At 46.1% G+C, this 21,009-nt stretch overlaps 2 protein-coding genes and 1 long non-coding RNA gene across 24 annotated transcripts in view; 1 reads left to right on the top strand and 2 right to left on the bottom strand.

Annotated features, from left to right (window-relative positions):
* LOC121072548 overlaps positions 1-5,817 on the bottom strand; it is a 38,716-nt gene extending 32,899 nt beyond the window's left edge. For all 4 annotated transcript variants that reach the window (XR_005821300.1, XR_005821302.1, XR_005821303.1 and 1 more), the window contains exon 1: positions 5,733-5,817. This is a non-coding gene — a long non-coding RNA (uncharacterized LOC121072548). The remainder of the gene's footprint in view (positions 1-5,732) is intronic.
* On the top strand, positions 3,119-4,263 carry TSSK6 (testis specific serine kinase 6). Its single transcript, XM_040562214.1, has one exon. It carries the CDS (start codon positions 3,356-3,358, stop codon positions 4,187-4,189), a length of 834 nt encoding a protein of 277 aa, XP_040418148.1. The 5' UTR covers positions 3,119-3,355; the 3' UTR covers positions 4,190-4,263.
* Positions 5,818-19,296: 13,479 nt separating the features above from the next.
* MYO1B (myosin IB) overlaps positions 19,297-21,009 on the bottom strand; it is a 179,915-nt gene continuing 178,202 nt past the window's right edge. For all 19 annotated transcript variants that reach the window (XM_040562192.1, XM_040562205.1, XM_040562198.1 and 16 more), the window contains one exon: positions 19,297-20,934. In XM_040562192.1, the coding sequence (XP_040418126.1) occupies positions 20,826-20,934 (109 nt within the window). In that variant the 3' untranslated portion in view covers positions 19,297-20,825. The remainder of the gene's footprint in view (positions 20,935-21,009) is intronic.

Consider the following 21,009-nt stretch of genomic DNA (forward strand, 5'->3'; position numbering starts at 1 on the left):
ATAACATCAGTAGCAAAGTGAGAGCACCTGCCAACAGAATAATGTTCTTTACTGGTTATGTCCCACCTGTTACAAGACAGCTTCACCTTTGTTTGTTCCCTCTGCTGCTAATACCTAGAGGTTGTGATACAGCTCCAAGGTACCTGCAAAATTTGCACCAGCCTGCAGCACCTGAAAAAATTCCCCACAACATTCAGGTGGAGGAAAAAAAAGCAGGTTGCTTGTCATGCTAAGTACTCTCTGCGAATATAAAACAACTATATCTAAAAAATAATATATATGTATAAATCAGAGATTAAAACAAGTAAAGCTTGTGTTTAAAGTGCCCCTGGACAAAATATCTTTACTTGTATGGAAACGGAGGTATTTAAAGAAATCTCAGGGGCTCCATGTAAGTACCAGGGTTGTTCCACACTTTGTAACTCAGCCTCGTGGTGTAAGGTATGAAACTGTAGTTTGTTTTGGCTTCTAGACCATCCGCATTAACAGGGGTCGTATTTTGGTACACTTGTGCCGGCAGGACCCGTGCTACGCTCAGCTGTGCTCATTCACACGAGAAATCCCTGCCCAGAGATGTGAGCCCATCAGCAGGTCTGAGCACACGCGGCACCTCTGCCCGTCGCGTGCCCACGCCGGCGGGACTCCCTGCAGCTAGTTGTACCCGGCTGCGTCAGGTCACAGGCCTGGAGGCTGCAAGGGCAATGAGATCACAGGGGAGTGGGAACATGTTCTGGGGGCAGAAGGTTGGAGACCTCTGAGGCTAGGTGCGCCACACTGCGTAATTGCGGAGCACTCGGGACCCACACAAGGTTAACTCAGAAATCTTCCTGAAAATAAGCGTATAAGAAAGCTCAGAGGCTCAGCTTCCTCTTGTGTGTTAGTAGAGTGCCCATCTGAAATGCATCAGTGTGACCCAGATACCACGGACAGCAGGACCTGCTGTGGAGGGATTGGAAGCAAAAGAGATTTTTATATTTTTATACCAATAAATGTTGAGCCAACAGCTAACAAGGCAAAAATCCATTTCCCAGTAACCTACGCACAGCACAGAACAATAAGCCCAAATATCTTTCCTCCTCCTCTGCCCGACAGCATCCTGCAAACACGAAATCCCTCGTTCCTTCCTCTGGCTGCCTTTCTCTGGAGCTCCTTCCCAAAAGCCACCTGCCGTGCTGTGAGCTGCGGAGCAGGCTGAGAAGAGAGATGGGCAATAATGTCTGCATTGCTGCAAACAAACCCAGCTCCTCTCAGCTTTGCCTGCAGCGTACAGGAGGGGGAGCGTTTGCTGCAATATTTGCTGCTTCCCCATTTCTACCTGGGCTCGCTCTCCTGTCCCCTTCTTAGGGGAGGACTCATTGAATCATTTCTGAGTCTGTATTTGTCTCCCTCAGCCAAGCTTGCTGAAAACCTCCCAAAACCTACAAGCTGCCTCGAGCAGATGGAGAGTTATTAGCAGTGTGCGATTCCACAAAATTACCCCTTACCATTTCAGCATCACTCGTTGCCACTTCAGTTTTTCCACCCCACTTTAGACAACATTGTCTGTTATTACAGGAGACTTCAAAGAGGTTTTCCATAAACAAGGATTTTATCTACAAGCTTTGGGAACATGCACATGACTTGATTTCCATCGCCTGTTTCAGGAGCTATACCAAGCATCAGCCAAACCCCTGTAGCTACACATACGTCCTCCTGTCCATCAGATCACGGGCAGATGAATTTTCCTGAGATTTTCTGGTAGTAAAAAGGGAAAGAAAGCCTGGTGTAAGCATTTTCCCTTATAAAAATATTCAATTTCATTCATTCAGTTATATTTAGTCACCCAAAAGCTCCCAACTCCCCTGAAAAGCACAGCTCAAACCTCTGCTGAAGTCCCTGTGGTTATGACTCACAGACCAGACAGAGGTGCCAGGAATCCACCGCTCAGAAGGAAGAAATTCCTGTGCAGCTATTAATGGCCTAAGCAGAAAGAGACCCTTGGCCAGATTGCTTCGAGCACCTCCGCATGCGTGCAAGGCATCCTCCACCCAAGGTCCATCCCAATGTCCTTGCAATCTGATGGGGCCTCTGTCCTCTTCAGGAGAACCAAGGAACTTCAGGATGGACCAAGGACATTGCTCAGTGGTCAGCAGGGCAGCCTCTGCGCAGGAACAGGGAATTCCTGCACTTCCAACTTGCCTGCAGAAATAGCATCCACAGCGGGCAAGCGGTGTGGTTTTGGCCCACAGCTTCTACAGCAGATAACACTTGGCATCGTGATTGCTGCCCTTGGGAGCCAGGGCAAAGCAGCCCCACAGCACGTATGGAGCTGTGTGCACAGTTCCACTAATTTAACTTCTTCAAGTGACTTCAAAAGGCTGACAAGATGGACTCATGAGAGACATTTTCTCAGCCTTTGGTTGAGTCTCACCCCGCGTTAGAAACAATTTGCTCAGCAAAATATATATTCAAAACTTAAAATAGCATTCAGGAACATGGACATTTTGTGGTCCTAGGCTCCTTTTTATAGCTAGAAAGGAAACGCATGCTCCACGGGGAGGTGAAGGTCCTTGAGTAGCACAAACCAGAAACAACCGCTCTTGAGAGCCAGGGATGCAGCATGCAGAGGAAGGAGCCACTCCTGGTCTGAACCCCAGCATGCAGCAAGAGAACGCCTTGTTTTTATCATTTCCATCAATTTTGATAAAAAACAGAGGCAGTGCAAATCCAGGTTCAAGAAGCTGAAAAGCTGCTTCTTCTGAAAGATACAGCTCCCCACCCACACCACACAAAGCGAGAAAGCTCATCTAGAAAAATTGCTTCCTGCACCATCATAATCAAAACCTACATATTTACAGCCAGCCAAGGTGGCTTGAAATTAGACACGGTAGAAATCACTCTCCTGTGCCACTCCGTGCAGTTCTGCTGTTAATATAACCAGTATCCTGCAGAAAAGGGTCCCCACGGTGATTGTTCACCCCAGAACACTCACATTTAAACTCATCATCGGACAATTCTCTATCTTGAAAACGCAAACGAAGAGGAGAAAAATGGTTTAAAAAATACATATATAAATAAATATAATATATAAAATAATATATATTCAGCAGTGAGAGTTCTCCCCGTGTGTGTATGGGTATGCCCAGGACACCCAGGAATGGTGGGAAGCACTGGACACCCCTGACGTCTCACAAAGGCACTGCCCCACAGTTCTCCGCCTCATCACAATGCCCGGGTGAGCCCTGAAGCCCACAGTGGCACCTGTGGGACCATGGGGGGAGAGTGAAGGTCACCAACTGCCACGCACCATGTGTTGAAGTTTTCGAGCCCTGGAGCAGAACACCCACTTTGGTAAAGCCCATCAGGATCGCTCAACATGCCAAAAACGGACGCAGGCGAGAAGCTGCTCTGTGAGCTGGGCTACAAGCTGGGTCAGACCTTAGGGGAGGGCAGCTTCTCCAAAGTGAAAGCGGTCACCTCCAGCAAATACAAGGTTCCCTTAGCCGTCAAGGTGGTGGACCGGCGACGAGCCCCCCCAGCCTTCGTGTACAAGTTTCTGCCCCGGGAGCTCTCCATCCTGCGCAAGATCCGGCACCCCAACATCGTGCGCATCTTCGAGCTCATCGAAGTGTGCAACGGGAAGCTCTACATCGTGATGGAGGCAGCGGCCACCGACCTGCTGCAGCTGGTGCAGCAGCTGGGGAAGCTGCCCTGCGTCCCCGAGGCCCGGGACATCTTCGCGCAGGTCGTAGGGGCCGTGCGCTACCTGCACGACCGCAACCTGGTGCACCGGGACCTCAAGTGCGAGAACGTGCTGCTCGCTGCGGACGGCCGCCGGGCCAAGCTCACCGACTTTGGTTTCAGCAAGGAGGCCAACAGCTATCCGGACCTGAGCACCACCTTCTGCGGGTCAGCAGCCTATGCTTCCCCCGAGGTGCTGCTGGGCATCCCCTACGACGCCAAGAAGTACGACATGTGGAGCCTGGGGGTGATGCTCTTCGTGATGGTGACCGGCTACATGCCCTTCAACGACACCCGCATCCGCAGCATGCCCCAGCAGCAGAAGAAGGGGGTGCTGTACCCGGAGGGGCTGCCCCCGCTGCCGGAGCCCTGCCGAGCCCTCATCGGCCAGCTGCTGCGCTTCAGCCCGGCCTCGCGGCCCGGCGTGGGGCAGGTGGCCAAGAACAGCTGGCTGAAGGGGGACATCTGAAGGAGGAGGTCCTCCCCGGAGACCCTGGGAGGGCGGTCACATTTTGGTGCAATCATTGCTGTAGAGGAAAAGCACGTTAGGAGTTAATTGATCATTTCGAGCTGCGGGCTGTGGGTGTGATTGAACTTGAAGCATTGGCAAGGCTGCGTGGTGGTTAAGAAGGCGGTGGTATCAAGAAGGCGGTCGTACCCCTTCACAAACAAGACAAATGAGTCCACTGCAAGTTAGGCTTCAAGCCACGCTGACCATGTTGAGCGAGGGCTAAGAGCAAACTGTGAGGCTGCTCACCCCAGACGTGGCTACCTGAACACCTGGGGGTGGACCAGGTCCGAGCTCTCCCACTGAGCCAGCCTTGTTTGCCACCAAAATGTGCTTGAGATGAGGTGGGGGAGAAGTGGTGGTCCTGTAAATCACTACTGCAGAGACAATGTCCTATTCTTTATATACCGCCCTTTAGATCTCACAGGGATATTAAAAAACACAGATTCACAGCAGAATCTTTGCAGGCAACCCAACAGCATTACAGAGCCAAAACTTTTAGTGTGGCTTCGAGATCCGTGCCTTAACTTCAACCAGATCTTGCAGATATTGATTCTTGCCAGCATCTGAAATCTCTGGCAAGAGATACCTGGTGAGAAAGAAATGCCACTGGCCGTGAAGAACACTGAAATGGGAAAGAAGTAAAGATGTAAGGTAAAGGAGCACTGCTTTGCTGACACCAGCTTCCCGGCTCCCACACAAAGGTATCGATTACTCTGCAACCCCCCAAATCCACGACGTATGCCAGCTGTCAAGCCCTACTTTCAGCTAGGTATTTAAAGGTAGGAGCTGGCATCTGAAATGTGCTTTCATGAGAAGTTTCAAATCCCCTTGAAACAAGTTCCAACCAAGCTTCAACAGAAACCAAAGTCCAAGAGAAAATTTCCAGCTGGGTGGTCTGCTAATCCTGGTGTCATTAGTGCCCTGTGAGCTAACGCAACGCAGCCTTGGCAGCGGCTCCCCCAGTGAGGGTACGTCTGAAATGAACAGACAAGCCCACATGGCTCTGCTGGAGGAGAAGGAAACATCTTTTGTAACACAAACATTTTGGGTCTATTAAAAGCAGAAGTTTAAGTAGAACAAGATGTGGCAGCAGAGCCAGCCCAAGGCTTTTCAGCACATGGGCTACAGCAAATTTTGCCACCCCCAGAATGAAGATTTACTTTGCTCTCAAGCCTCGCAGCTGCAAAATAAATCTTCATAGCAGCAGAGTCCAAAGCAGACAGAGAAAGGGATAGGAAGGGTGTCCTGGGGCCATCCGTGGCTGGGGAAACAGGCTTAGGAAGGATCAGGGGGCCGCTAGGGATAGAAAAGAACAGAGAAGTTGAAAGGGTATGGGAAGCAAGGAGAATGATTTCAGGGTGGCCAGATTTTCAGCAAGGCTCAAGTCTCCTTTTCCCACTAGCCCTCCAACCAGCCAGCCAGCTTCACCTTCCCCCAAAACCCTGCCTTCCTTGGGGAAAGCCCCCGGTACCACAAAGCAGGATATCCAGGCATTGCTCACCTCCACCACCTGCCTTGCTCCACCTCTTGCTTACCTCCAGGCGACCTACAACCTCCTCCCGAGCAGCCACTGACCCACAGCCCACTGAGCGGGGCAGCAGCACCCACCCCACCGGGTCTCCCCACAAGCCCTGTGCCTCCCAGCCCCTGCTCTGCTCCCTCATCCTCCTCCTGCAGAGAGGGAAACGGGCCTGGCATTGTGCGTAACTGGGTAAAGCCGTAGGGGAAGGGGTGTGTAACACCAACAGAACGAAGCGTCCTTCACGCTGTAAGGTCACAGCGGCCACGTGTGATGTCAGGCTCTTCTACGGACTGCAATGTCTTGGAGAAGGTGGCCGGGTGGGCTGGGGGCAGGCGTTAAACAAAGGGCTGAGAATGTATTTCCAGAGGAAGGTCTGCCACATATGAAGCCGGAGAGGATCCTGTGCTCACGCTGGCATTTGACTCAGTCTCAGGCTTTGTACGTCTCTCCCTCCTGGTGGCACCCTTTGGACTTGCAAGGATGGAAACAGGTATTGCCTGTGGTCCTGAGCATCACCTAGATACTGTTTGTACAGCGATCTGAAGGTGAGAGCTAAAAAGGCTTCTGCATCGGCGGAAGCACCTTGGAGGCTGCTGGCTTTGTTCCAGTTCAATCACCAGCTGCAGGAATTTGTAATTCTTTAAAAGGGAAAATACTCCCATCTGAAAAAACTCCGCGTGTCAGTAGAGGATATGGATCAGTTCAACGGGCTCCTGTTTGTGGTGTTTAAACTTGGAATCCACGGTTGTCATTAAAAAACAAAATAATCGCTTGCTCTCTAGACCGAGCAATAATTTTCATCATGTCAGGCTATTGCCAGATGGTTAAGAGTAAGCCTGACTTTGCTCTCACAGCCTTTGAGACCGTGAGCCTTTTATTAGGGGAAGTCACAGGACTTGAGAAAACATGGCAATGCAATACATATTCAAATTGAGATTAAAACCAATAGATGCCCTGTGTTTTGGCAGAAGTCCTTCCAGCTGGTCAGGAACAAATACTTTATGTCAGTGTGAGAGCACTGCCCCTGCCTGCCAAAAATCAGTTTTGTGTGGAGTGCTGGTGAATCCCAAGCGTAAGGAGGGTATAGGTAGGTAATCTATGAGCATGAAAGCCTCTTTAGCAACACAGAATCATAAATAAGAGTTTTTGCTGATTTGCTTTAGGCTATAAAACTTGCATTTATAAACAACAAATAACATCGCTAGGCACGAGACATCTCAAGGGCTTTCACATGTTTCCACAAGGTGGGCTCAGAGATCTTCAGCCACACACCTCGAAACATTCAAGATTCAGACTTCACAGAGGAGCCTTCCTCGCTCCAAAGCACACTCAGGTTGTGCTCAAGGGTTCTCCTCTGAGCTCTGCCAGCCCTGGTGGGATTGTGTGGCCTCTCCTTTTGCTTTCTGCTAATTTTCCTTCATCAAAGACGAAGCTAATACAAAATGAGTTGTTCTAAATCCCAGACACTATTAATCCCCCCACACACCACATTCTCCTGAACAATTGCATCTGCTGAGACTGGATGGTCCCGTGCCATCGCCCCGTCGCTACTGTCACCACTCTGTCTTTCAGGTTGTTATACCTGTGTCTTGAAATCATTTGGAGTGACTCGCACGCATCCTGAAGCAAACTTACCCCATTTAATCAGAGAATGGCGTTCATCATTTCAAAGACATCACCCAGGCATTTAGCAGAGCTTTTCTCCCTGCACTCTGTGGTTTAAGTTCAGCAGCACCTTGCCTGAAACAGTCTTTATCTCACACAAATGAAAGGAACGGAGGCAATTTCACTGCACATTGCCATTAAATCTCCCTTTTCAGCTAAGCAAAATTTGCTTTCAGGATTTTAGGCCATAGCTGATGCATCTGATAAGCTTTAGGACTCAGCTGCTTTAAAGCCTACACGTTACAAAACTCCAGAGATAAGCATATTCATGAACTGTGGGAAAACACTGCTGGGCAATCGAACACCTCACGTCTTCATGCGTTAGCTCCTGGGGCTGTACATTTCTGCCACAGCAGCGCTGGGCTGCCCGGCCTGCAGCTGGTGACCCGCTTCAGCTGTCCTCGGCCCGGCCAGGGCGGGCAGGCGTGGTGCGAGACGTACCAGGGTGACCCTGCCTTGTTCAAAGGCAAAGCTTTCAACAGGCAATTTAGCAAATAAATATACCTTGCTCTGCTTGCATACATTAACCTTCCCATAATTACAGCCTTTAGTCCTTGCAGCCTTTTATCTGGCTACCTTGTGTCCTTGTCTTTCTTTTCAAACCCCATGCTGCCCTAAGGGATGGGTCCCCATGCCTGTGTGTGCATCATCAGCCATCTTCACTTTAAGAACTCATTTCTTTGCTTTTCGTACCCCATGTGGGTCTCTACACTTGCTTGCCTGTTGGAAGAGTGGAAAGGAGGCCACCGCTTTCATATCTTGATCCACTTGATTATATTAAGCATAATAACAACAAAACAATGAGGCTCACACCAAAGGACAGGAGCCAGAGACTCCCCATGTGCCTAACTTTCCTTGCAGACAAGAGGTTTTCCATGAATCATACTTTCATTTTCACAGCACCTACCAAACATTAATCCCCACACTAGCACCAGGTGGTAAATATTATTCTCCCCGTGTTACAGTGAACAGACTAAGTGGCTTACCTCAAGCCAAGAGGATTTCATTTTACACTACGGTGTAAAACATCCCTGGTCTCCAGACTTCAGAGCCATGATCTGATCAGTCCTGAAACACTAACAAATTCAACGATTTCTGATGGCCTGGAAAGACATTTGAATTCCCTCTGCAACTGCTCCCACATCAATCTCATTTTATCTCATGAATGAATAAGAGAGAATATGCTACAAAAGCAGATGGCTCTGTCCCAGCTCTGAATAAAGGATCCAAATTTCCTAACCGCATTTAACACAGCCAGGAGGGCACCCATATGACAGGACGTGGCCTGGACACAGGCTGCCCACAGAAGCTGTACCAGCTCCATCCCTGGAGGTTTGCAAGCACGCCGCAAGCAGGTCTGCTCTCTGGTCCTTCCTTGAGCAAGGACATTGGGCTGAAGACCTCCAACTACCAGGTGGCAGCTAATATTTCTCTGAGATACACAGACTTCTTAATGATTTTGTCTGCAAAGGTAGGAATAGATCCATGAAAATGGGGCAGCAAGCAATGCCTGCATCTGGCAATTACATTTTGGCTATTACTGACTTCTCTTACAGGTGGTGACATGACACAAGCACCCCAAAACAGAGAGCGTGGGGGGTGACTGTGGTTGTCAGGCATTTCTCATGGAGTACCAAGAGCTGTATAAGGGGGGGGATTCTGTACCACTCCTTCCTTTCCACGTTATCATCAGCCACAGGAGCAACCAACAGGTTCCCTACAAAAAAATACACTGCATTATTTCTTTCCCCAGCTGACACGTGTTCATTACCAATCCTTGCAGTCAAGGAGCAGCTATAATCCCCAATGTCACAGGAGGCCTGCTGGGAGAGGTCCTGAGTGCAGTGGCTGTTGTTGACCATCCCTGCCTCAGAAGATTGCATGTGTTCAGTGAGCGAGGCCTTGGGCACAGGAGAGGACCTTCTCCGGGAGCAGGCAATTTGCAGGCAGCAGCACAAAGAGCAGACACCGCAGCAGGACACCACAGCGATCAGTTTTCCTCCTGTATTACCTAGCATCAGAGAAGCGTTCCAGGGCAGCACAGCTCACAGAGTGCTCTACAACATGAGCTATTCCTGCTAACACATAGGAAAGTAATTAAAGCCACTTAGCAAGCTAATTTAACATCAATAATGAGACAAGGTCAATAACAGCATCGTTGGAGTCAGCATGGGAGCGGACAGGCTCGCAGATCCCCGTGCACCCTCACAGGAGAGTCTTTCCAAGGGGGCCACATCCCACAGGATGCTGGGAGCTCTCAAGTCCTGCTGAACAATTTTAAAGCAAATAGCAGCTGAGGGAACTGAGCACGCCGGACAAGCCCTTAAGAAATACCTGACGTCTCCTCCTCCACATGGTCACTTTGCCTATTCTCCATGTACATTGACCCACTTGAAGTGCAACTGGCAACACCGTTTCTTTCATAACACGCTGCACAGCACTCTCCTCTCTGCACGTTCTCCAGGGAGGGACAAACGCGCCATTTCCATTAAAACCTTAATTAAAAATACAGCTCGAGCGCTTACTGCAGCTGACTTGGCTTTAGCTTTAACTCCAGCGCTGGCGCCTCCAGCTGAGCGGCTCTGCCCGGAGGCTGGCGAAACGCTCCTCAAGAAGCACAAGGCAAGGCTGGGCGGCAGAGAGGGGGTTGCGAGTAGGAGAGAGGAGGTTTGCACAGCTTGCTGGCTGCTACGTCCTCCTCGCAGAAGACGAGCAAACAACCTTGCTCAGGGGATGCCAGACAACGCTCTCATTAGTTACAAGCAAAAAACAAAACGTGCGTTACTGTCGCGAATATAATGATAATCCTTGGCTCCACATTTGCATGTTCATTAGGTTGTTAATAGGATACCTACTTTGGAACACTTAAAACACACCGTCATGCAAATATGCACCTGGTCATTTATTATAACAGCAATTTCCTCTCTTTCTGTCTGACATACTTCTCCCATGTCCAGAAAATGGTTCAAACTGCACCATGCAAAGCAAACCATAGTTGATGAATGAATCTTGGGGAAAGCAATTTTGTTCTCTGTGCACTATACAGCCAATTAACTTTTCTGACATTGAGAGCCACGTTTACGTACTACCAACGGGTCCAGAGCAGTGCTGGAGGAAGGACCCATAGGAGGGTTGGACGTACTATAGACCTACAAACAAACACATTTATTTACATCATTCCTATTGTGAGTGAGAGACAGTACTTTGCCTTCCTCCCATTCCAGAACCTGGAAGGAAGCTGGGGCCATGAATACAAAAAGAGAGGCAGGGTTTGCTGCTGCTCTGCTTCTTGTCCTTTCCCTTGAGAAAATCCACAGAGGCGACCATAGCCATTCCCATCACCACCATGTACTTCATTTCATCTTCACAGAAGAAAAAGAAACTTCAGTTCACTATCGTTTATTAGATGCTATTTCAGGCAGTGCTTGGCAGGAGCCTGGAGACAACTGTGATGGTGGTTTTGGGATGGGGAGTCCGCCTGTCAGCAGACTGAATCTATTACAAATGCTATTCTCAAGACGTCATGCGGGATCTAAACTTCAAACCTGCAACTCAGCACAAACTTCATTTCATTGTGAAACCGGAGACTTTTCAATTGCATCTGCAACACTTACAAAATATCCATGTTCTTTATTGTACTCTGCTCCATCTCTTTGGTTTTACTCTACCCCTAAATTTGCTGTGTGCCTCAGATTTTTACAGGGGCAAGGAACAGCTGCACATCAGATGCTTAGCAAGCAAAGCTCCATAGCCCCGCAGCAGTGGGTGAAAACACAAAAATGCACATCAGCTGATGCCCTACCCAGCCGCAGAGGAGCAACAGTGGTTTCGGTGCATGCTTTGATGTGTATGTGGAGTTTTGCATCCAGCAGAAAGAATTGGATGAGACTTTGGTGTGCAGGACCAGGACTGCAACTGAAGGCATGAGTTAAAATACTGGCGGCTTCAATCACCAACTCTGCTGAAAGTTTAAGTATCACCAGTCTCCAAAAAGAATGGTCAGATAAGACAATTCACTATATTGAGTTTGGGTTGAAATCATCACCTGCAAGAAGATTATCCCAATGCACTACTTCAGCTGAGCTCCAGTTTCCAAGGTTTTCTCCAAAATTTACCAGCAAGAACATTTTAAATAAGTATACATAGCTGCGAAGCTGCAATTTCATGCCAGAGTAAGACAGAACCTGTAGCTAACTCCAACACGAGAGAAATACAAAATAAAAGCACACAGGAGGGTAGTTTTTGTAAAGGGGACATTTTCTCCAGTAGTAGACAGACTGAATCCATCTTGATTTTATCACTATGTGTCTTGAGAGCTTGCTTTCCTCACAGTTAAAAGAAAATCTCTTCTACCAAGACGAACTCACAACAGTCAGCAGCACCAGGGAACAAACTGTTAGGCCCAAGAAGTGGGGGAGAGTGTTTTTCACGCCGATGACTAGGGCGTTCATCTACAGTTTGAGGCCAGAAACGTGGTTCTTGGAGCTGGTATAAGAAGTATAGACCATAAGAAAAAAAGAAGAGAGACCCATGGAAGGTTGAAGAACAAAAAAATGAGCACATTGTGTCCAAAGAAAGTTCAACAATTTTCCCAGCTCATTGAATTGTGGGAACTTTGCTTTTCCAGGGAATAACTATGCTATTTTTAGCGTTTTTATTATACAATTTGTCACAAGCTGTCTCAGGAGACTATCAACAATCAGTTTCAAACGGCATTTGACCACAAACACTTCTCCACATGTGATTTAGAACATCTGGACCCAAGGAGTCAGCTTTCAAAGCATGCCAGCACCGTGCTGGCTCTCCGCATTTCTTCCTGCTTCCATCTTCACATCCATTGTCAGAACGCATGTAGAAACCAGGCTCAAAAACTCAAAAGCTTGAACAATGCATCCATGCTCCGTATTTACACCGAAGTGCTGGGATAGGAGGCACCGTGCTCTCGGAAGAGGAGGGCAGCCGAGGATTGCTGGTAGCACATTCCAGGCATTGTCGAGCTGCCGTGATTTATACGTCACGTTCCCTAAAGATAGAGGATGAGATGCTTGGCCTGGAGCCGCGCCAGCCTGAGGAACCTCGCCAGCCTGTTTGCACCGCCTATCACATCTGCAGATCTGGAAAGGAGGTGCTCGCTCCTCTGCTGCATTCCAGCTGTAGGCACTGGCTCTATATTTGGCCCATGGAAGTCTCTGGCCACCAAGGGAAACCTTCTCACCAGAAAGTTAGGGTAGGTAGAGTGCAAATTCACAAAGCAGTTCTTCAGTAAATCTGAGAAGGGGATGGGAAGATATGAAAAAGGAATGCAAGCAAATAGCAGAGGAAATGACATTATGATCCCAGCTGGAAACGCTGTAATGATCTGCTTGGTGTCTGTGTAGAAACCTGCATGAGAATGGAGAGATTCAGGCCCCTGCAGAGCCTACGAGTATTTTATCATCAGCTGGAGGGGGATGAAGGTTTCACACAGTCATTAATTTTGTATTCACCTTTATTTTCTCTCATAATCCACACATATGTGGTGCGATCATACAGCAATCTACACTTTCACTACCTTCTGTCTTGCAAGCCTGGCTTCCCCACAGTCTACCGAAGCCGTATTCATTAGGACATATGCTGTGGTGCTAACAAAGCTCCCGAACCAAACCCCACACAAATATTGCTTCGTAACAATTCAGTCAGCATAGGGGAGAGGGAAATACTGAGCTGCGCTTTGTGAAGACTTGGGAGCGACATTATGGAGGTTTCTACTTCTTGTTCTGCCCTGTGTGCTCTCAAAGAACCCGGTTAAATTCCGGCACATTTCTCTTTCTGAACTTAAAACAACTGGGATTTTGGTACACAGTGTCTTTTGAGAGAGCTCATCAAGCCTTTGAGGCCTGTCAGGAGCACAGCAAGCAGGCAGGGCAGCCCAGCGCGCGGTTCAGGCCTGTGCCTGGGCTGGGCTCGCAGCTCCATGAGGCCTCTCCTGCTCCTGGCGCGGGGAGGGCCCGGCCGCCCTGCTGAGGAGACACAACATGTCCCCATGTACACACACCGTGCGGTGGGACCGCAGCCTCCGCTTTAGTGTTACAGGCAGCTTTAGGGAAGAATTAGCTGCAAGTACAGGGTACATCTGTACTTGCTCGGGTCTGTTTTGTTTTTCTTTTTCAATACTGAGAACTATTTTTCAACAGCATTAGTAACCAATTCACTCCTAAAAAGAGGAAATTAGGCCTTCTATGTAAAATCACTTTTACATGAGGAAAAAAAAATGTAGCCTCAAAGCCACAGAGACTTTCAGGCCACCTTGCAAACAAACAATCAGCAACCAAATCCCCTAGGCAATGAAAAATTCTAAATCCCAAGTGTTTATACTGTGAACTTCACTATCTGCCTCAGCTACCTGTGAAGCAATGGAGCAGAAAGAGTAGCACAGCCACCATTTTGACCAAAGCTCAGGGCTTTGAGTCCAGGTTTTCAAGCGCATAGTTAGGTGACTTTGGTTCAGTGGTTGCTGAGAAATCCCTCATCCCCTGCAAATCACACACACAAGCCACTGTCCAGTATCACCCACTCGTGGGGTGCAGGTCTGCCACCACTCGAGGACAGCATTCAGTGGACCTCAGAGGTCATACACAGGGGACACCACCTTGGCTCTCTGGTTTACAGCCACGCATCCGAGTGCCAGTAAAACAGAAGAAAGAAAACTGTGGTTTCTATAAAGCCCAAGTTTCGGCTAAATTCTTCTCTGCTCCTGAAGCAGAGAGCAACCACTAAGCAGTGGGTATAAGAGGCCTGTATTTCCTCCTGTACCTCACGCCTCCTTTCTAGTCTCACCTGTGCCCCCCCTTTCCTCCATCCCTCTTCAGCAGGAGGTGGTGCTCAGCACCTGGTGGCTCCTTTGCTGCCACTGCTCCTTGTTTCTCACCTGACTGCTCCAGCATGGGCTCCTCCATAGGCTGCAATCCTGTCAGGGTTGTACCCGCTGCTCTGGCCACTCCTGGTCCCTGCCCAGGTGGCTCCTGGCCTCCAGCCGTCCTCAGGCTGTGCTTTTGCTTTGGCATTTCTCCTCTCCTGTCTTGCTCAGGCTTTCTCATTTTTCTCAGAGCTTGCTACCATTTCTTAACCACGCCTTTGCAGAGACACCGCATGGCTCTGCTCTGACCAGCAAGAGGCTGCCTCTGGCCACCTCACACCGCTCCCCCTGCTGCCCCCCCCGACAAGCCCTGCCAAGCGCAGCCGGTACAGGGCTGCGGCACCGTGCCTAGGGAAACAGGGAGAGCAGTTTAAGGTCCTCATTTTTGTTCCTGGTTAGCTCCATTCCCTTTTAAAAAGCTTTTTTAAAAATTTATTTATTTATTTATTTATACCCTACTTCAAAACAAATTCACTGAGCCTTAGCAGAGAGATGGGCAGAGAGGTCTCTCACACTGGGGTGACGTGGGAGAAGGGAACATCTGGCAGTGCAAAACCAAGTGACAGGAGAAAGCCACACCAAGGGAAGCCTCCAACTAATGCTACAGGCCAGGATTAGCACAGTGCAAGTCATCTATAGCACAGAAACAAAAATAGAGCAAATGTACAAAGGCTTTGCTCTTCCACCCTGACTGAAGAAAGCCATAGGTCCCCACCCATGGCAGCCAGGGGTCTGGCAGCTGAATAAGACACGCTGCTCTCTTTGGAAAGGGTTTCCTTGCCCTGATTCTACAGAAGAGCCTGAAGATGTGGCTGAAGCTGAACCCTGCAAAGCAATTTTAGCTCTCCTCTTGAGTTGGGTTTTCTTTGGTGCTTTGGGCAGGGGATTGGACCCCCCCAGCTATGTGCCCTGTAGCCTGTCACCTGGTCCCGTACAGCATCCCCAGGGCGGGTGCTGGCAGTGAGAGGAGGCATCACTCCTGCCCCATCCCACCCAGATGGATGGATGTGGTCCTCTTCATTCACAGACTGACATTTAACAGCTCACAGTCCTCCTTTCTTTTCTATTTTTAGTCTACCCTACGTCAAGAACCACATCCCAGAACCACGCAGTGCTTGGGAGCCCAGCATGTGATAGACACCACACGATGTCAACAGAGCACCACTTCCTAAATGCAAAAGCTTTCAAACAGGGGAAACAGGGAGAACGTGTTCGTGCCAGTAATGGGCTGACTGTGAGCTTGGAAGTTATATATTTACGTCACACTGAGTTTCTGGTGTTGGTTTAAAGCCAATTTTTCCTATATCTGAAATAGCTAATTTTTTATTTTATTTTTTAATATTTTTTTTTTGTATTATTCCCGTAACAGTTAATGAAAACTCAGGGAACTGCCATCAATAGCTCACAATCTTTGTATAATATTAAGTTTGGGATGCAATCAACAATTAGGATCTTCCATTGCACTTAAAAGCTCATCCACAGCGTTTGGAGTTTATGAATAAAAATGAAATTTTAATTAATAGGTTATGGTGATTTTGGATCAGGCAGCATTGCTTTGAATGCCTGCAATTGGATCCTTCATGGTTAAACTTATGCCAAGGTCTCTTTCCATAGCTATGGCAGCAGGCAGGCAAGTAAAAGCCAAGGTATTTGCAGCTATTTAATGCTCCTCTGCATCTGAATATAAATGAGTTCCCTCCTTTTGGCACCTGAGTTTGAAATTACTATTTCGTATTCTGATGGATTCCTTTTTTAAGGCTACAAGAAGCAACCTTGAAAACTGCGTGCAGTGAATCAAGGCAGCAGGGACTTCATCACAGCATTGCTTCAAGTGGATTTCTCTTCTAACAAGAAGAGACAGAGCAATAAGAGTGAGCACACAGCAACAGAAGCTTTTCATGTTTCAGGCTTTGCTTTTGCTTTTTGTCAGAGTTTTGGGAAGCACTGGTGATACTGATACAGCTAGCAAATTAGCCTGAAAGGGAACAAAGCATCTCTTACTAAAAACAGCTCTTAGCTAGAAGGGAAATAAATATTTCCTATATACTTAGCTGAAACCAAGGTGCCAGGATGCAGAGGAAGATAATGGAAGAAAATAATCTGAAAGAAAAAAATTGGTGTTTTACTCTTGAGACATTCCTTCCTCCCTTTGTCACTGTAGAGACCATCAAAGCAGGAGGGAATGAGGACTGGAGGAAACCAGAACGTGATGAGAGACAGAGTGGGAAACAGCACCTGATACCTCTGAGACCATCCAGCATCAAGATACTGGTAGGCCTGTAAAAATCACTATTTAACGTGGCAAAAAGCATAATCTCCCACTTTCCCTCGGGGGCCAGGGATGAACAGCCTAAAAGGCACAAACTCCCGGCCACGCTTACACTCCACCGCTCAGTCTCAAAGCCCAGAGACTCAGATGCCAGGCATGTGGGAGGAAGCCACAGACGCCCTTAATGCTAAAAAGCCTGTGGTCAGTACCAAAGATCAGAGCGATCGCAAACACAAAGGCGGCCCACCAGCCTCTACTGACACGAGGCTGCTGTTAAGCACCGCTGCTGTTAAGTGCTCAGCAGATGAGAAACAAGTCTCTGAGGTGATGGGCGAGGGAGCTGGGGCACAGGCAGTGTGCTCATCGGCACACCATCCATGGGCAAGGGCTCTGGCAGAAGCAGGAATGAAGTTTAACCAATAGTTTGGCCACTCATCCGGACAGGCAGACCTTTACTTTCCCATAGCGGAACGCTATACGGCAGAGCCTTACCTTGGGGTAAGTGCAGTTAAGTAAGAAATCAGTTGAATTAAGAAGAGAGATTCAGATTCTTCAGATTTTCTTTGCTCTAAGAGGCTTTTGTGTTTCATACTTGAAAATTTTGCTTAGTCAGTGGAAGTCAGATGCCAATGTCTTAAAAGCTTAGGCTAAAAGAGAAAGAGAATCTGTTTCTAAAAATCTTTTAGGACACAATTTCATCAGCTGATCATAATCAAAGCCAACTGCAATGCCCTCAAACTTTCCTAATTAATTTTAAGTTAAAGCTTGAATACCCAACTCTTCCCTGGGTGCAAGGGAACAGGAGTAGAGCTGGTGCTAGCTGATAGCAAGTTGGGATTAAGTTTGATATTCTTCTCCCAACCCCAAGTCTTCAATAGCCCTAGCTTACCTTAGACAGGTGCAGCATGAAAGAGTTATCTGTTTCCTAAAAAAATAAATAAAAATAAATTAAAAAACTCATTGTAGCACACTTCTTTCTCTTTGCCTTCCAGCTAATGTTTTGAGACTGGCCAATTAAAATCTGTCCCAACCTACATAAATACATTTTTACAAGAATTATTACTGGCAACTGTAATTTCACCATAATCCTTTATACTCTGTATGCTCCACTCAGAAAGTAGAGAAGAACTGATGGAATCAGTGCTGCTGAATGAGCAAGTACTTCAGTCACTGCTATCCTGCTAGGAAAAACAGGACCTTTCCATATAGTGAATGCATTAGCAAGGAATCACACACATTTCTTGTCTCTCCAAGTCACACGCCAATGTTCTGCATATGTAACCTAAAATCCCACCTGCCTGTGCTTTTTAGATTTGAAAGCAGTAAGGAAGGTACAGATAAAGAGAAAGCATAGGTCTAGGAACAGAATTTTTATTTGATTCTGGAAAATTGCAAGAAACATTTTTTTTAAATGATCCTTGCCCCGCTTTCAGATGACAAATGAAAATTTACAAGTAAAAGGATGCATAAGGTTAGCACCATAGGAGTAGTTGTTTTCTCTTTACAATTTCATTTGATAGAAGGTTATAAAAGAATACAGAGGAAAAGAAAAAACTAGCTGACCACACATTTTTATTTTCAACATCCTAGCTATTTAAATCTAAACATCAAAACACCATGACTCAACTAGCATATCTAAATAATTCATGTTCAGCAAAACTCACTCTGTACATTAAGAACTGCGTAGGTGTCAAACGGTAGCTATCACAACATATGAACTAATATGCAAGGCAAAAATGGTAATGTTCCAGAAAAAGAAGTGAAACAACAGACATCAAAGTGAGGAATTCGCCATTCTTCCAGTGTTATGCTAGTATGGCTATCACCACTTGCTGCAAAGATCAACAAAATAAAAGGCATGTGTACTGGGTCTGGCTGTGATGGAGTTAATTTCATGAGTCAAATATCCTAATATTACCCTGAAATATCCTAAATTTCATTGGACAAACATTCAAATGTACTTAATCTCTCATTTCCTACCTGCAAACAACTACAGGATTACATCAGCCGTCATTCAAATGTTTGCTTTCCTCTACTTGTATTCATTTTTAAAACATGCTCCATGTGGTTCTTATTGTAAGGTTTTCAAGGTACTGAACAGTTTTACAAACCCTCCAGTCCTTACCAGGAAGGAATGCTAACACACAGGTTTTAGTTTTAAATTTAGGAGTTATGTGTTGTCTTCTTAAGGCAATGGAATAATTACTTTGAGGTATCCTAATTTTGCATTATAAATTGATACTAAGATTTCCTTTGTAAGCATCTCTAATTACAAAACATCTAAAATGCTTTATATTTTACTAAACTATTAATCTCACTTAGTTATTAATAAAAAAAAGGGGGGGAGGTTAAACTTGGATCACAATGAAGTAACTTTTTGTCATAGTTTGGTTACTCCCACCTTTCAAGGTCACGTGCATGGACTTCTAACAGCAGAATTAAGCAACCAGTTAAAGCAATTGTTTTGTATCCAAATCATAGCAAAACCATCTAGTTTAATCCCAAAGTAAGACCCAATATTACCCAAAACAGCTCCTTTTTTTTTTTTTTTTTTCCAGATTGATAAGGAGGCCACCATTAGCATTAGAACATCAGCTTCTGTACACACAGTTTTAACCTGGAGAGCCAACATTAACGGTGAACTACCCAGAGGAGCCTTCACAGGCATTAGTACTACATAACTTCACCATCGGAAGAGTAACGAGACTCTGAACTTTTCTTTATCTTTTCTTTATTTATGCTTGGACTTCCAGCACTGCACATCAAGTACCCAGGGTCTTCATCTGTCTTATATCAGACTGCAAAAACACAATGGTTTCTCAGCTGTCCTTGCATCAACAAAGCAAACACATTCAGCAACCCCTTCACGTGAGTAGTTACTTCTGTCTTAAAAATGCAGCTCCTCTTAAGGATTTCAACTAATGCTTCTGGTTTATAAAAGATTAAGTGCAATCAGTTACAATGAAAGTTTATAATGCAGCTCTTGGATTGTATTTTCTGTGCACACATTTACATCAGGCACACGAGTTATATAAAATAGTTTGGAGTACAAAAATATGGTTATAACATAGGAGTACCAAACAGCACAGAATTAAAACAGTTTTATTACCATAATACCAATTTATATACAGACCCCCAAATTCAGGAATTTTTAATTTGAAGTATTCTTCCCAAATTGACAACTGTAGTGTACACTCTAAAAAACTGCAAATTAACAACACAAATCTATTTCAACCGCTACGTTGTCTGTGCAGGCTGCACCAATCCTCTCTCTTGCACACAAAAATGTATTATAAATAATTTTTCACAAAATGTCATGTATGTTTTATTGCACATTGTACATGCCAATATCTAAAAGAAAGGCTCAAACCCTTCGCTTGATAACTAACGGTTTAAATAACTAGCAGTTACTTGTGTTATGAATACTACTGCATTTTTCAGGCTCTAATCTTAACTGATAATTTAAAGAAAAAAGCAGAACAGAAAATATGCTTTAAACTGTATATCTTTTGTGAATGAAATAAGCTTCTTTAAATTTATTCTTATTTCTACTTTATAAAGTTATTAAAAATATCTGACCCAATTAAAAATCCCGTTTCAAAATTTCCACATTTTTTTTAATTAAAAATTTATCCATACAACTGCTTGTACAATCATATGTTCCTTCTGTTTTGCAGAATTAGGTGTTCCCGTGCTGTATTTACTAAAGGATCAAGTTACGTACGTCCTAGAGTTAACTACAATGGTTAGTGTCTCAGTCTCAGCTCTGCCAGTCTCTCCAGCAAAGGAGGAGCACGTCAGAGCACCAGAGCAGGTAGGCTGGCATAAAAAGACATAGGGCACAAGTTGCCACTAAGCATCAAGGTCACATATAGTTTCTGTTAAGTGGATCTCTAGACTAAGGAATATGAGTAATTTACCATTAATATGTGGGTTTATGGTATGCTGCAGTAAAATATGGCCACTAAACAAAGAGAATGATTCATGTATGACAGAAAACTTGCCAACTGGTAAAAATGCCCCACTGGGTAAAAATCTGCGTGTTGAAGGTTAAAACTATGGCACAAAAGAAACGGTTAAAAAGTCAACTGATCAAATGTTTTGCCAAGGGTTTCCAAAGCTATTAGCCATCAACAGCTCTAGAAAGGGGTAAAACCAGCAAAACCAAACTAAAATTGCACTATTACAAAGAAACAAGTCCATGAAAGGGAGAGGCACCAGCTGCAGTTACGGGACAGCCACTTCAAGAAGCCGATTGTTTTTTTCGTTTGCAAGTTGGGATGTTGCCATTTTTCTGGCTGCCTTGTATGAACTTCACACACACTTTGTCTTGTCTGAACTGGACCAGAAACCTAGGGGAGGGAATAAGATGGATGCTAGTTAAAGGTGGAAAAATGCATGATCAGATGAAGTCTTTTTGAAGGCCT

The sequence above is a fragment of the Cygnus olor genome, chromosome 6 (assembly GCF_009769625.2).
Source record: "Cygnus olor isolate bCygOlo1 chromosome 6, bCygOlo1.pri.v2, whole genome shotgun sequence".
NCBI classification, from domain to species: Eukaryota; Metazoa; Chordata; class Aves; order Anseriformes; family Anatidae; genus Cygnus; species Cygnus olor.